The 13,207-nt window shown below is 46.7% G+C and overlaps 1 protein-coding gene across 1 annotated transcript; it reads left to right on the top strand.

The window, feature by feature from the left end:
- The first annotated feature begins 1,389 nt into the window (after positions 1 to 1,389).
- Positions 1,390 to 12,182, top strand: Dydc2 (DPY30 domain containing 2). Its single transcript, XM_004657832.2, has 4 exons — positions 1,390 to 1,536; positions 7,676 to 7,830; positions 8,127 to 8,249; positions 11,764 to 12,182. Exons 2-4 carry the CDS (start codon positions 7,684 to 7,686, stop codon positions 12,019 to 12,021), a joined length of 528 nt encoding a protein of 175 aa, XP_004657889.2. The 5' UTR covers positions 1,390 to 1,536; positions 7,676 to 7,683; the 3' UTR covers positions 12,022 to 12,182.
- Positions 12,183 to 13,207: the final 1,025 nt, after the last annotated feature.

Raw genomic sequence — 13,207 nt, forward strand, 5'->3', positions numbered from 1 at the left:
ACCAGCTGTGGGCATTTCTCCTTAGGAAAGGCATAGGCATATCCCGAAGGGTGGTCCAGTCTTGTCTAAGGGTCAGAAAAGCATTCTAGCCATTATTTTTTGTACTTGTTTTTTTGGTTTTTTGAGGTAGGGTCTCACTTTAGCCCAGGCTGACCTGCAATTCACTATGGAGTGTCAGGGTGGCCTCAAACTCACAGAAATCCTCCTACCTCTGCCTCCTCAGAGCTGGGATTAAAAGCGTGTGCCACCACGTCGGGCTAATTCTAGCCATTATTTTTTTTTTAATTTATTTATTTGAGAGCGACAGACACAGAGAGAAAGACAGATAGAGGGGGAGAGAGAGAATGGGCGCGCCAGGGCTTCCAGCCTCTGCAAACGAACTCCAGACACGTGGGCCCCCTTGTGCATCTGGCTAACGTGGGACCTGGGGATCCGAGCCTCGAACCGGGGTCCTTAGGCTTCACAGGCAAGCGCTTAACCGCTAAGCCATCTCTCCAGCCCAATTCTAGCCATTATTAACTTCATGTTGGCTCTACACCTCACAATATCCCTTAAAAAATGAGTCTTATAGTCCCCACTGTGCAGAGAAGGAACCAGGCTTAAAGAGCTTAAGTGGACCATTCAGAGCATTCCGTTGGCAGACGAAGGTAGGGCATACACCTCTTCTAGATCCAGAGCCCTAAGGATAGCCTCAACTCACAAGATGCTCCCCCTAAGCCTTGAGAGCTGCTTTTACCGAACATCACAGCATCCATCTCTTTCTAAAAGTTTGTGCATTTTCAAAGCCGAAGAATAAACATTCAGCCTCCAAATTAAAATATATATATATGATCGAGGTGATGGTTACACAACTAACTCCACAGAACTGTACCCCCTTCAGCTGACTGAAATGATCAATCTTGGTTACATATAGATTTTACTACAATTAAAAGAACTCTAGCTACAATTGTATGTCATGTAATAATATTTCAGTCAACTGTGAACACGATGGTCTCATAAATCTACAGAGGAGTTGAAAACTTCCTATTACATGGTGACAATATTAGCCATCATTGTTTAATGTGTCACTCTGTTGTTTGTGGTAACACAAAGCCGCTGACCAAGGTCCTCTGCCCAGACCAGGACAAGAGACCGCAGCTGAGTAGGAGAGGGAACCTGGGCAAAATGCCAGATTCAGCACACCCAGTTCAAATCCGATGTCAGAGGAACAACGAAAAATTCTGTTTTATACTTTATGTGTGCTAAAAAGTAACCCATTTGCCTGAAAGTTGTAGCTAGGTGACCATCCACTTAGGACACCTTAGTCTTCCTATGGGGATGCGGAGGAGGAGAAGGAGGAGGAAGAGGCGGAAGAGGAGGAGCTGCCCACCAAGCGGCCAGCCCACCAGGACGCCCTGGCTGGACCTGAGCTCCCCTGGTCTCCAGGGTGAGACGTACGCGGCTCTCTGGACGCGACAGTGAGCACTGCCTCTGTCCGGGGAAAGCCAGTGAGGCCAGAGGAACAACAGTTGGGAAGGAAACCGCTGCTGCCTTCCGGTGAGCCACAGGGATGCTGGTGGCCGGTCGCGTCCGGTTGCCAGGCAACAAGCGCGCGCGCGGGGGCGGTCCAGCCGGGGAGGGAGCGCGGCGCAGGGCTGCGGCGGGGCGCGCAGATCAAAGGCGCGGCGGGAGCGCGGATGCGCAGCGGGGAAGCGCCGGGGACCCTGGCTAAAAGAAAGGACAGCGATCTTTTCCCTGGAGCAACCCGAAGGGCCTGTGGGTCTATGAAAGCCGAGACACCCCCAGAGATCCCGGGGGACCTGTCCCTGTCAGCACCGTGGCCCTGCAGTTTCAAGACTGCGCCTTTGCACTTGCCAAAGGCCCTCTGCTGGGCTCCTTTCAGAAGCTCCCATTTCCGGGTAGCCGGGAGCCACGCACTCTTGGCTTTAGCAATCTAGTGAAGGCCCTTTGCCCAGACGTTTCTCCTGTTCTCCGACTTACTTGGGGCTAGGATCGCCCAGCAGGCGAGGCCTTGATAAATGCAAAGAGGGCGCTGTTGGATCACGAGAACATTGGGGCTAGGAAAACGGCTTAACCATTAAGGCGTTTGCCAAGGATCCCAGTTGGATTCCCCAGGACCCATGTAAGGCAGATGCACAAGAAGGCTCACACGGGGCTGGAGAGATGGCTTAGCGGTTAAGCGCTCGCCTATGAAGCCTATGGACCCCGGTTCGAGGCTCGGTTCCCCAGGTCCCACGTTAGCCAGATGCACAAGGGGGCGCACATGTCTGGAGTTCGTTTGCAGTGGCTGGAAGCCCTGGCGCGCCCATTCTCTCTCTCCCCCTCTATCTGTCTTTCTCTCTGTGTCTGTTGCTCTCAAATAAATAAATAAAAAATGAACAAAAAAAAAGAAGGCTCACACGTCTGGAATTGGCATTTGCAGTGGCTGGAGGCCCTGGCAGGCCCATTCTCTCTCTCTGCCTCTTCCTTTCTTTCTTTCTTTCTTTCTCTCTCTCTCTCTCAAATAAATGAAGAAATAAAATATTTAACAAAGAAAAAGAAAACATAAAGACCTTCTCTGGACCCAGGAGACTTAGTTACAGAGCACACACTGTGTGCCAAGCACCTAAGATTCTCCCCATAAGACTTTGTAACACCTAAGCAGTGTGACAGCCACTCAGTGGCCAGGAAAGGGAGAGGAGACTGGGCAATGGCCTCGGGGCCTTTAGAGTGAGAAAGGCACAAAGTGACCTGTAGCTGCGAAATGCACAGGGATTTTTGTTTAAATGGGGAAATTGCATTTCAACACGCCCTTCAACAGTCAGTCACCAGACCCAGACCTGGGTAATAACAGGGTGTGGGCTATTGCTTATCCAGTGCATGCCCTCAGTCTGGTCAGACTGGCAGAGAGATGCTACCTGCCCAAACCTCAGCCGCAAACTTATTGGCTTTAAACACAGATGTACTCTCTTACAGTTCTTAGAGAAAGAATTGGGCAACCCAGGGCCTCCAGCTGCTGCCAGCGAGCTCCAGATACATGTGCCACTTTGTGCATCTGGCTTTATGTGGGTACGTAGGAATTGAACCGGGGTTGTTAGGTTTTTCAGGCAAGTGCCCTAACCACAGGACCATCTCTCTAGCCCCATATCTCAATTCATAATTCCATCTGCCAAGTACTTTTTTCATATATGGTAACAGAGGTTCCAGAACATGGACATTTTGGGGAGCCGGTATTTGGCCCTAGAACAAGCCTTGACGATGTATCCTGTCCCCCCAGTTATTTTACTTATAAGAGTTTTCTTACTCTAACTTGTCAAACCTTCCCTGCCCCAACCGTGCAATCTGCCTCCTCCTCCTCCTCATGTAGCTCTGATCCCTTTAAGTGATGAAGAACGTTCTTAACAAATCCTGAAGCTGGGTGTGCCTGGACACACCAATAGCCCCACTACTCAGAAGGCTTAGTCAAGAGAATTGTGAGTTCAAGGCTTAGTCAAGACAATTATGAGTTCAAGGTGACCCTGAGTATCTAGAAGGTTCGAGACCAGCCTATACATAGCAAGACCCTGTCTCAAAACAACAAACAACAAAAAGCTCTATACACCGAGTACTTATTACTGATACAGTGTTTGGCCTTCTAGACCTTTGTAATATCAAAAGATAGAAAATACCTACTTTTTTCTGTATCCATATACTGACCTATCTCTCCTTTCTTAAACTGGAAACTGGGGTTAGAGAATTGGTCAAGGTGACCAGGTGCACTAGACCATTTCTTTTTATTTTATTTTATTTTATTTTATTTTATTTTATTTTATTTATTAACAACCTCTATGATTGTAAACAATATCCCATGGTAATGTCCTCCCTCCCCTTTCCCCACTTTCCCCTTTGAAACTCCATTCTCCATCATATCCCCTCCCCTCTCAATCAGTCTCTTTTATTTGGATGTCATGATCTTTTCCTCCTATCATGATGGTCTTGTGTAGGTAGTGCACTAGACCATTTCTTGACTCACTCAACATTTATTAAATTCCCAGTATGTGCCATGCTGGACACCTGCAGCAGTTATCTTTGCTGAGACAAAACACCTGACCCAAAGCAGCTGATGGGAGGAAAGGGTTTATTTCAGTTCACAGTCTTGAGGAAAAGTTCCATCATAGCAGGTAGAGCATGGCAGAGCTGCCACAGCAGCTGGGCAGTTGCAGCAAGAATGAGGCTCTAAGCCAGATGGCTAAGCCTCAAGTGCACCCCTAGTTACACGCCTCCTGCAGTAAGGCTCCACCTCCCCAAAGCTCTTCCAGCTGGGGATTGTGTAGAGGTTTAATCAGAAACACGTGAGGTGCTGAGGGACATTTCACATTGAAACCACCACAGCACCTTCCGTATATTTCCCAGGCCTATCCATCCTGTCAGTTATATGATACATGCATTTTATTCTTGTTTTTACCGAAGTGTAAACAAAGACCCAGAGAGACCGAGCAGCTTGCTGAAGACCGCACAGCTGTGAGCCGGACTATCTGGTGTGGACATGCCTGCGCCGGTCCCTCTGGATCAGTGCTGCTCCTAAGTTAGCATTTGGACTCCAGCCACATTGTCTGCTGAGCACTGACTCATAGTAAAGTGATTCCTTTTTATCTTTTTTTTTTTTTTTTTTTCAAGGTAGGGTCTCACTCTAGCCCAGGCTGAACCTGAAACTCACTGTGTAGTCCCAGGGTGGCCTCGAACTCACGGCGATCCTCTGACCTCTGCCTCCCGAGTGCTGGGATTTAAAGGTATGCGCCACCACGCCCGGCTTTAAAGTGATTTCTTGCCCAAAGCCCTAAAGATTGGAATACTGTGTTAACAGTGGCCGAAGATCCATTCATTTTCCCTCTTTGCTCTCCCCAGGACTTTTCCGTGGTCCTCTGTAAAAGCAAATGAGCCCCTATTGTCTATGTCATAGACTGCCACATCCTCACAATAGCAGTTTGCTGTATCCTTGGGTCCTCTCCCAGGGAGCTCAGTGATTTTTCTTTTTCTCAAGAGTAAATATGTGCACATAAGTTAAAGGCCTTCACCGCCTTTACCTACTGGTATTCAAGCTCTATCAAGACAGATGAGCCCAGGACCTATTGTCTCACCTTGACCAGCCCGACAGCTCCTTGGCATATAGCAGCTACTGGCAAGTACAAGTTTGTTGGGCCTTCTGAGAATGGGGGTGTTATGATATGGATCTTAACTATTCCCCAATGCCCATGTGCTAAAGCTTTTCTTTTCAGCATGCATCATTGCTGGGAGCCGATGGAACCTTTACTGGGTTAGGTCTAATGGAGGATATAGGATATTGGGGCCATGCCCTTCAAGGAGATTGTGGGGCCCTGACCCCCCTCCTCCTTGGCTTGCTTTTTGGGCACCCTAAGGTAAGTAGCCTGGCTCTGTTGTGATGCTCTGTCCTTGTACAGGTCTAGAAACAGTGGAATCAAGTGACCATGGAGTGAAACCTCAGAAGCCATGGGCCAAAGGGAATCTTTCTTCCTTTAAGTTGATTACCTCGGGCATTTTGTCACAGTAACAGAGAGCTTATATGATGATTGGAGTTAGGTATACACCATACACCCATGTGTTCTGAATCCCAGCTGATGGCAATTTGGGAGGTGGAGCCTTGCTGTCAGAGGCATGATGCCTAGGGTGGACTTGATGGTTTATTAGCCCTAACTTTCCTGTGTTAGTTCAGCTCACTTTCTTTCTTATTGGGGGGGAGGGCAAGTTGAGGAAGGGTCTCACTGTAGCTCAGGCTGACCTGGAACTCACTGTGTAGTCTCAGAGTGCTCTTGAACTCAGGGCAATCCTCCTACCTCTGCCTCTCGAGTGCTGGGATTAAAGGTGTGCACCACCACGCCTGGCTCAGCTCACTCTGTTTTTCACCTGGTGTGGCAAACGTGATGTCGAGCCTCTGCTCATGCCACGCTGTCCCTTGCCATCATGGAGTTTCCCCAAGAGTGTCATGGAGTTTCCCCAAGAGTGTAAGCCGAAGAAACATCCTTCCTGCCATCAGCTGCTTTTGGTCCAGGGCTTTGTGACAACAATAAGGAAAGCCACGACTTCTCATGCAGGAACTCAGTACTAAGGAGTAAGGTCGTTGCTTTGACCGTACCTGACAGTGGGGCTCAGAAGCCCCTGGAATTGGCCTGTGGAAGAAATTGGGGGGTGGGGGGAAACCTGGGGAGATGAGCTATAGAAAGCTAGAGTGAAATTTAATGGGCAGTTCTGGTGGAGGGCTCAGAAGAGAATGCTGAAAGGAATGTGGAGAATGAGGAAAACAGCCATCAGGTTTCAGATAGAAACGAGAACTGTAGGGCTGGAGAGATGGCCCAGTGGGTTAAAGGCACCTGCTTGCAAAGCCTGCTGGCCTAGGTTTGGTTCCCCCAAATTAAGCCAGATGCACCAAGCAGCCTGTGTGTCCAGAGTTCGTTTGCAGTGGCAGGAGTCCTTGGCACTCCCGTTGCCATTCCTTCTCGTTTGTGCTCTACCTCTCTCCCCCTCTGTGTGTGTGTATGGGGGGGGGGGTAAATGATTATTTTACTGAGAACTCTATTGAAATTGAACTCGAGGCCATTTGTGTTGGAATCTGGCTACAAGTTGTCTACATTTTGTTCATACCCTGAGACTGTGTGACACTGATTTACCATGAGAATGGATGGCAAAAAGTAAAGTAAAAAGGTTGAAAAGAATTTTTCAATTTGGCCAGAAAAGGCACACACTCAAAAGTGCAGGTGAAACAGCGGGGGAGGCCTTGCCCTCCCCGCCCCCCATGACTGGCTTCTTCTCTCACAACTCGTAACCCACAGCCCCATGGTGAACACCAGCAATTCCGCGGAGCTCAGCAGGCTGAGACAGGAGGATGGTGAGTTAGAAGCAAGACCAGATCTCAAAACGCAGACAACAGAAGATTTTAGGGACTCTTGGAGATGGACTGGGCACATTTTTCACTTGAAATAGACATGAACCTTTACATCAGGCCAGTGGCAGAATGTTATGGTTTGGATCCTAAATGTTCCCCAAAGAACATATGTTAATAACTTGTTTGTAGCTAGGCGTGGTGGTGCACACCTTTAATCCCAGTACTTGGAAAGGCAGAGATAAGAGGATCGCTGTGAGTTCAAGCCCAGCCTAGGGTAAGGTGAGTTCCAGGTCAGTCTGGGCTGAGTGAGACCCTACTTTGAAAAATAAAAAAATTCCACGCTGTAATGCTATTGAAAGGTAGCAAAGTCTTTAAGAGTTGGAGCCTAGTGGAAGAAGAAAAGTTGGGTCATTAGGGACACGCACTTGGAGGAATATGTGATTCACATATTCTCTGTCTGTCTATCATCTATCTATCTATTATTTATCTCCTTCCTTTCTCCCTGGCTGTCTTGAGATAACCTCTCTGATCTACCACATGACCAAAAGTAACGAGGCTGGGTGAACAAAGACGGAAACCTCAGAACCCACGAGCCAAAGTCTTTTCTCCTAAACGCTGAGTATTTCAGATCTTTTCCTACAGGGATGGCATGCTGACCAATACAAGTGTGATCCGGAAGACTGAAATAAATCTAACTTGGCTAGAATGGATCTATTTTCCATATTAGGTGTCCTGAAGCACATCTCACTTGGCTAGGATATCTCTATTCTCCACTTTGGGTGGCATTTGAAAGAGTGTCTCTGCTTTGATGTTTTCCAGGTCCCAGGATGGAAAGCGCCTACCTGAAGAAGTGTTTTGGGAGTTCCCTGTCCCAGGCATTGGCAGAGGTGGCAAAGGCGCGGCCCAGCGACCCCATAGAGTACCTGGCCCACTGGCTTTATCATTACAGGATGGTAATGAGGGTCAGAGAAAAGGTGTGTAGCTGCCGGGTCTGTTTCAGGAGTGATCAGCTTGCCTAGATCAATTTGAAATCCAGAGCAGAGTCCCTGGAGTTGTCTTTGGGAGTTCCTTGTGGAGTGCTGGGCCCAGCTTGCCCTGCAGTGTGGGCACTTGAGGGAAAAGGAGGAAAGTCACTGAGAGGGTTGTGGAGTTGAAGAGCTACAGGAGGAAACTCAGTGGCTCTGAAGGGTCCGGGGTCAATCCACAGAGAGGGAGGAAGGCTAATTGATAAGACTTCCCAGTGTCGGATTTGCCTGTCATATCACCCCAGGAGAGGCAAGAGAAGATCCAGCTGAAGGAGGAATATGACCGAAGCCTCAGGGAAGCAGAAATGGCAGAGATGCTGAAACAAGAGGAATATCAGATTCAACTGGAGTGTGGAAAGTGTCACAAGGTAGGGAGGGAGGGTCGAGTATTGGTTCAGCCACACTCCAGTGGGGGTCCAGAGCATGAATCCACAAGGCAGCCTGGCCTGTGCAAAGCATACTGTGGCTTCCCTTAGCCCACATTTCCCCCATAGTCCCAGGGTGTGCATAATCCAATGTCACCGACAATCATGTCCTTGAAATCCTTGTCAGTGAACAAGTAAATATGAAAAGATAAATGTACTTTAGATTTCAGACAATATCATTGACATTATTGGCTTCAAAAATTCAGATTTAGTGCTGGAGAGATGGCTTAGTGGTCAAGGCACTTGCCTGCGAAGCCTCAGGACCGACGTTCTATTCCCCAGTACATATACATAAACCAGATGCACAAGGTGGCGCATGCATCTGGAGTTCATTTGCAGTGGCTGGAGGCCCTAACATGCCCATTCATTCTCTCTCTCTCTGTCTCTCATCAATCAATCAATAAATAACTAGATAAATAAATAAATAATTCAGATTTAAGATGGGCATAGTGATGCATGATTTTAATCCCAGCACTGGGGAGGAGGGGCAGATGTAGGAGGCTCTCCATGAGTTCGAGATCAGCCTGGTACTATATGGCAAATTCCAGGTCAGCCTGGGCTAGAGTGAGACCCTACCTTGAAAAACCAAAAACTAACTAACTAACTAAAATAAACTAAAAATCCAGATTTAAAAAAAAATCTATTGACCTATAACAGTTATTTTTTTTTTCCTATGAGCTCCCTGGAGTCTTTTTCAAAACTTAGTCAGAATTTTATTCAGAAGATAAATAAGAGTATCAGTGCATATTCTTCACTTTATTATATTTATTTATTAGGCATCAGATATTTGCTGTATGATGCAACAATGATTATAAGTTATTAACTCAGAATAGTTGGGAGCAACTCTGCTTTTATCAGTCTGACAAGCATACCTTTTATCTCTTATACTCTTCCTTTGAAAACTCCTCTTAAAATGTGCCATTTTATAAGATATCTGGATAAGGAATTCACTTACCTGCAACAGTAGGGTTGATATCAGACAAACTAGCTATCGGCGTATCATGTGCATTGACACCTTCAATGCAGTCCTTACAAGTCACTAGCCATTGCTACTTTCCAAAGCTCTGGAGACACAAGCACATTAAGCATATTTACATTTATACTAATGTGCTTAGCATTCCCATAAATTAGATTATTATTATTAACTATTAGATTTATTTGTTTTTGAGGCAATCTCTCTCTCTCTCTCTGTCTCTCTATGAATCCAGAGCTACTGTTTTTGGTCAGACTGATTGACTAGTCTCTGCCCCTTGCAAATCTGGGGGTTCAGGGGGCGATAGGGGTGCGTGCGTGTGTGTGTGTGTATGTGTGTGTGTGTGTGTGCGTGTGTGTGTGTCCATGCCCAGTTCTTACCTTCGGACCAAACTCAGGCCTTCTTAGACCCTCATAAATGCATGGCAAGCGCTTTTTCCTGCTAAGCCATCTTTGCAGTCCCTGTTTGCTTAGCTCTTTGAGTTCCTTATATTGAATGCTCCTAGGCCAGTGGATGCATCAAAAGAGGAGGACAGGGCTGGAGAGATGGCTTAGTGGTTAAGGCTCTTGCCTATGAAGCCTAAGGACCCAGGTTCAATTCTCCAGGTCCCACATAAGCCAGATGCACATGGTAGAGCATACATCTGGAGTTCATTTGCAGTGTCTAGAGGCCCTGATGTGCCCATTCTCTCTCTCTCTCTCTTTCTCTCTCTGTAATAAATAAATAAAAATAAATTTTTTTATAAAAGAGCAATAGATGTGGCAGGGCTGTCTTCCAAATAGGAACCCAGGAGAGTGTCACTGAGGAGATCACGCTTGAACCCAGCCTTGAAGAGTACTTGCAAAGGTGGTCTCCTATTGATTTCTGTTCATTAAGCAGGGGAGCTTTGGACAAGCAACACATAAGTTTATTTTCAACTCAGTTCCTACTATTTATAAAGATCTTAGCCTCACTAACGTTTAGAATGCATTTTCAGGGTTGGAGGGAAGGCCTAGTGGTTAAGGTGCTTACCTACAAGGCCAAAGGACCCAGGTTCTATTCCCCAGACCCCATGTAAGCCAGATATACAAAGTGGCACATGTGTCTAGAGTTTGTTTGCAGTGGCTGGACACTCTGGTGTGCCCATTCTCCCTCTCTCTCTCTCTCTCTCTCTCTCTCTCTCTCTCTCTCTCTCTCTCTCTCGCCCCTTCTTTTTCTCTTTCAAATAAATAAATAAAAATAAATTTAAAAAACAATACATTTTCATGGAATCAACACAGGTATCTGCTGCCTAGTGTCAGCACATTGAAGTTAGGATATTGGAGGGCATGTGAGCAGGCACTTCCCAGGGCTTTCTGCCCCGATCCCTGGACAGAGTGGAGGTCTGGAACTTCCAGGCAAAGACGGGTGGAAGTGGCCCACGGGGCTTCCGGTGCAAGGATTCTTACATCAGCCAGGGGCTGCATTGCCATGGATATCAGAGTACTTGGCACTGGCATAGGTCCCTAGGGCACTCATCTTTTTTTTTTTTTTCAATCCTTTTTCCTCTTTGCTTCAGGCTGATAATGTTTATTGATCGCCTTCAAGTTTATTCATCAGTTTTATATAGCCAACATCCTACTTAGGAAATGTTTAAAATTTTTGTTTTATTTTATTATTTATTTCTGTGTCATGTGTGTGTGTACACAGGTGAACATAGGTGCACATGACAACTTTCTGGTCAGCTCTCTCCTGTCCACCTCATTTGAGGCAGGGTTTTTTCATTCTGAATTCTTGTTCTGTTGTTCTCTGCCTTGCTTACCTTGATTTTCTAGAAAATTCTCTTGTCTCTACCCTCCCCTATCTCCCATTGGCTTGAGTGTCAGGATACTGGAATTAAGGAGACGCACCATGGCCTCTGGCTCTTTATGTGGGGCCTGGGGATTGAACTCTGGTACTGCGGCTTGAGTGGCCGGCACATTATACATCGCTCAAGCCCTTTGTTAGGAATTTTTATGAACTCCTTTCTTGCAGATATATTTTTCAGTTCTAGAATTTCTAGTTTTTGTTTTATAAAATTTCCATTTTCTCTGCTAACATCTCTTAACATTTACTCATTGTGGGCAATTTCTCCCTTAAATTTTTGAAAATACATAATGATTTTCTTAAGCTGTTATCTTCCAAGTTCCACCACCTGTGGCATTCTGAGGTTGGTGTTCAATATCTTCTTCCTTTTCTTACCTCCTCTAGTAAGTTTTACTTGTATGTTGGGCATGGCAGGTCTTATTTTGCAAGGAGTCTAGACTGTGGTTTTCCTTTAAGAGGCATTGCATTTTGTCCTAGCAGGCAGGTACATTCTTGGGGACCCACTTTGTTCCTGGTAGGTCTGGCTTCAGGCTCTGTCACAGACAGTCTCTTTGAGCTGTGCTCTTAGCCTTGGGCGTGCAAACAGCCATTTAGTGCCCTTGCTATTGTCACGTGCGTCTGATCTACTCATGCCCTCTTTGCTTTGGGTTTTCTACTTAGGATCAGCTCTCCACGGCTGTATCCCCGGAAAAGACCGCAGCCATGCAAGGAGAGCCCAAATCCCTTGAGAAGAAGGCCTCGAGGGAATCCCTTCCAGGTGTCTCGGCTGTGATCCCAGAAACACTTCCTCAGAACCTGCTCTCCCAGGCAGGCGGCCAGACTGACTTCATCGCGGAAACTCCACCAGAAAGCAACAACCAGGAGGTGTCTCTTCAGAAAGACGTGGAGGAAACATCCTCTAGCTCCAGCTCACCTTAGATGACCCGGACTGGATAGTTCAGACGACCCCTCCCTCAGTATTGCCTGATGTCAATCAAGATTTGGGGGCAGTGAGGGAGGTGTCTGTAGGGAATTGTCAACCTCAGGACTAGCTGTAAAACCCCCATATCATGTGGAAATTTGAACTAGCTATAGAATAAATAAACTCAAATTAAAAATTAAATAATATAATTAAACGGATGAGACCTTTTCTCCTGATTTAATCTTTTTTTTTTTTGAGATTACACAGTGAAAACACCCCTCTCATGTGCTCACGTCTTAATTTTCCTCCCTCCCTTCCTCCTTTCCTTCCTTCCTTCCTTCCTTCCTTTCTTCCTTCCTTCTTTCCTGCCTTCCTTCCTTTCTTTCTTGCTTTGAGACAGGGTCTCATAGCTCAGGCTGCCTTCAGACTTAGTCAAGGTGGCCTTAAGCTCCTGATCCCGCTACCCCCACCTCTCAAGTTCTGGGGTTACCTGCATTTGCTTGCACACCTAGTTTCATGTGTTAACTTCAGATGCACTGTACAGTCAGGCCTCTCAGAACGTTTGTGTGGGTTCTGGAGGCTGCCCTCAGCCCTTGTCACTAATAGCAGGTGTTTTCTGTCCATTGTATGTCGGCACTTTAAAAAAATATATTTTCCTAATGACGAAAAAACAAGTTCCTCTCTCCATCAGTCCTGATGGACAGTTCAGTGGTGTTAATGCATCGGCCATGTACCGCCATCAGCACCATTCAGTGCCCAGGCTCCTCACGCTGCAGAGCTGAAGCCACAGCCCGTTAAATAACTCTGTTCCCCTCTCCTCGGCCCAGCATCCTACTTTCTGTCCTCACAATTTGGACTGTTCTAAGCACCTTATGTAAATGGACACGCGGCATTTGTCTTTTTGCGGCTAGATTATTTCATTCAGTATAATATGTCCTCAAGGTTCACCTGAGTAATCATAGGTCGGCAATCTCTTTCTTCTTAAGGCTCATCAGTGCTCTGCCCTGCCTATGAACCACATGGAATGCCAGCATTTTTGCACCTAACCACCGCACCGTGGTGCCCACATGGGTGTAAGATGTAAGAAGGAAATGGAAGGGAATTTGGTCGCTGACCATGTGGGGAGAATGGGAGTGTGGGAAATCCAAGATGGCTGCCAAGTCACTAGCTGGGATCCCATAAGAAGGCGGTGGTGACTTTTCT

Source organism: Jaculus jaculus, chromosome 18 (assembly GCF_020740685.1).
Source record: "Jaculus jaculus isolate mJacJac1 chromosome 18, mJacJac1.mat.Y.cur, whole genome shotgun sequence".
Lineage (NCBI taxonomy): Eukaryota > Metazoa > Chordata > Mammalia > Rodentia > Dipodidae > Jaculus > Jaculus jaculus.

What these genes read in the sequence shown, in the direction of transcription:
- Dydc2 (XM_004657832.2), top strand. Translation starts at nt 7,684, where the DNA reads ATGGAAAGCGCCTACCTGAAGAAGTGTTTTGGGAGTTCCCTGTCCCAG. An exon ending in TAATGAGGGTCAGAGAAAAG is followed by an intron (nt 7,831 to 8,126) that starts GTGTGTAGCTGC and finishes ATATCACCCCAG; the next exon opens with GAGAGGCAAGAGAAGATCCA. An exon ending in AGTGTGGAAAGTGTCACAAG is followed by an intron (nt 8,250 to 11,763) that starts GTAGGGAGGGAG and finishes TTTTCTACTTAG; the next exon opens with GATCAGCTCTCCACGGCTGT.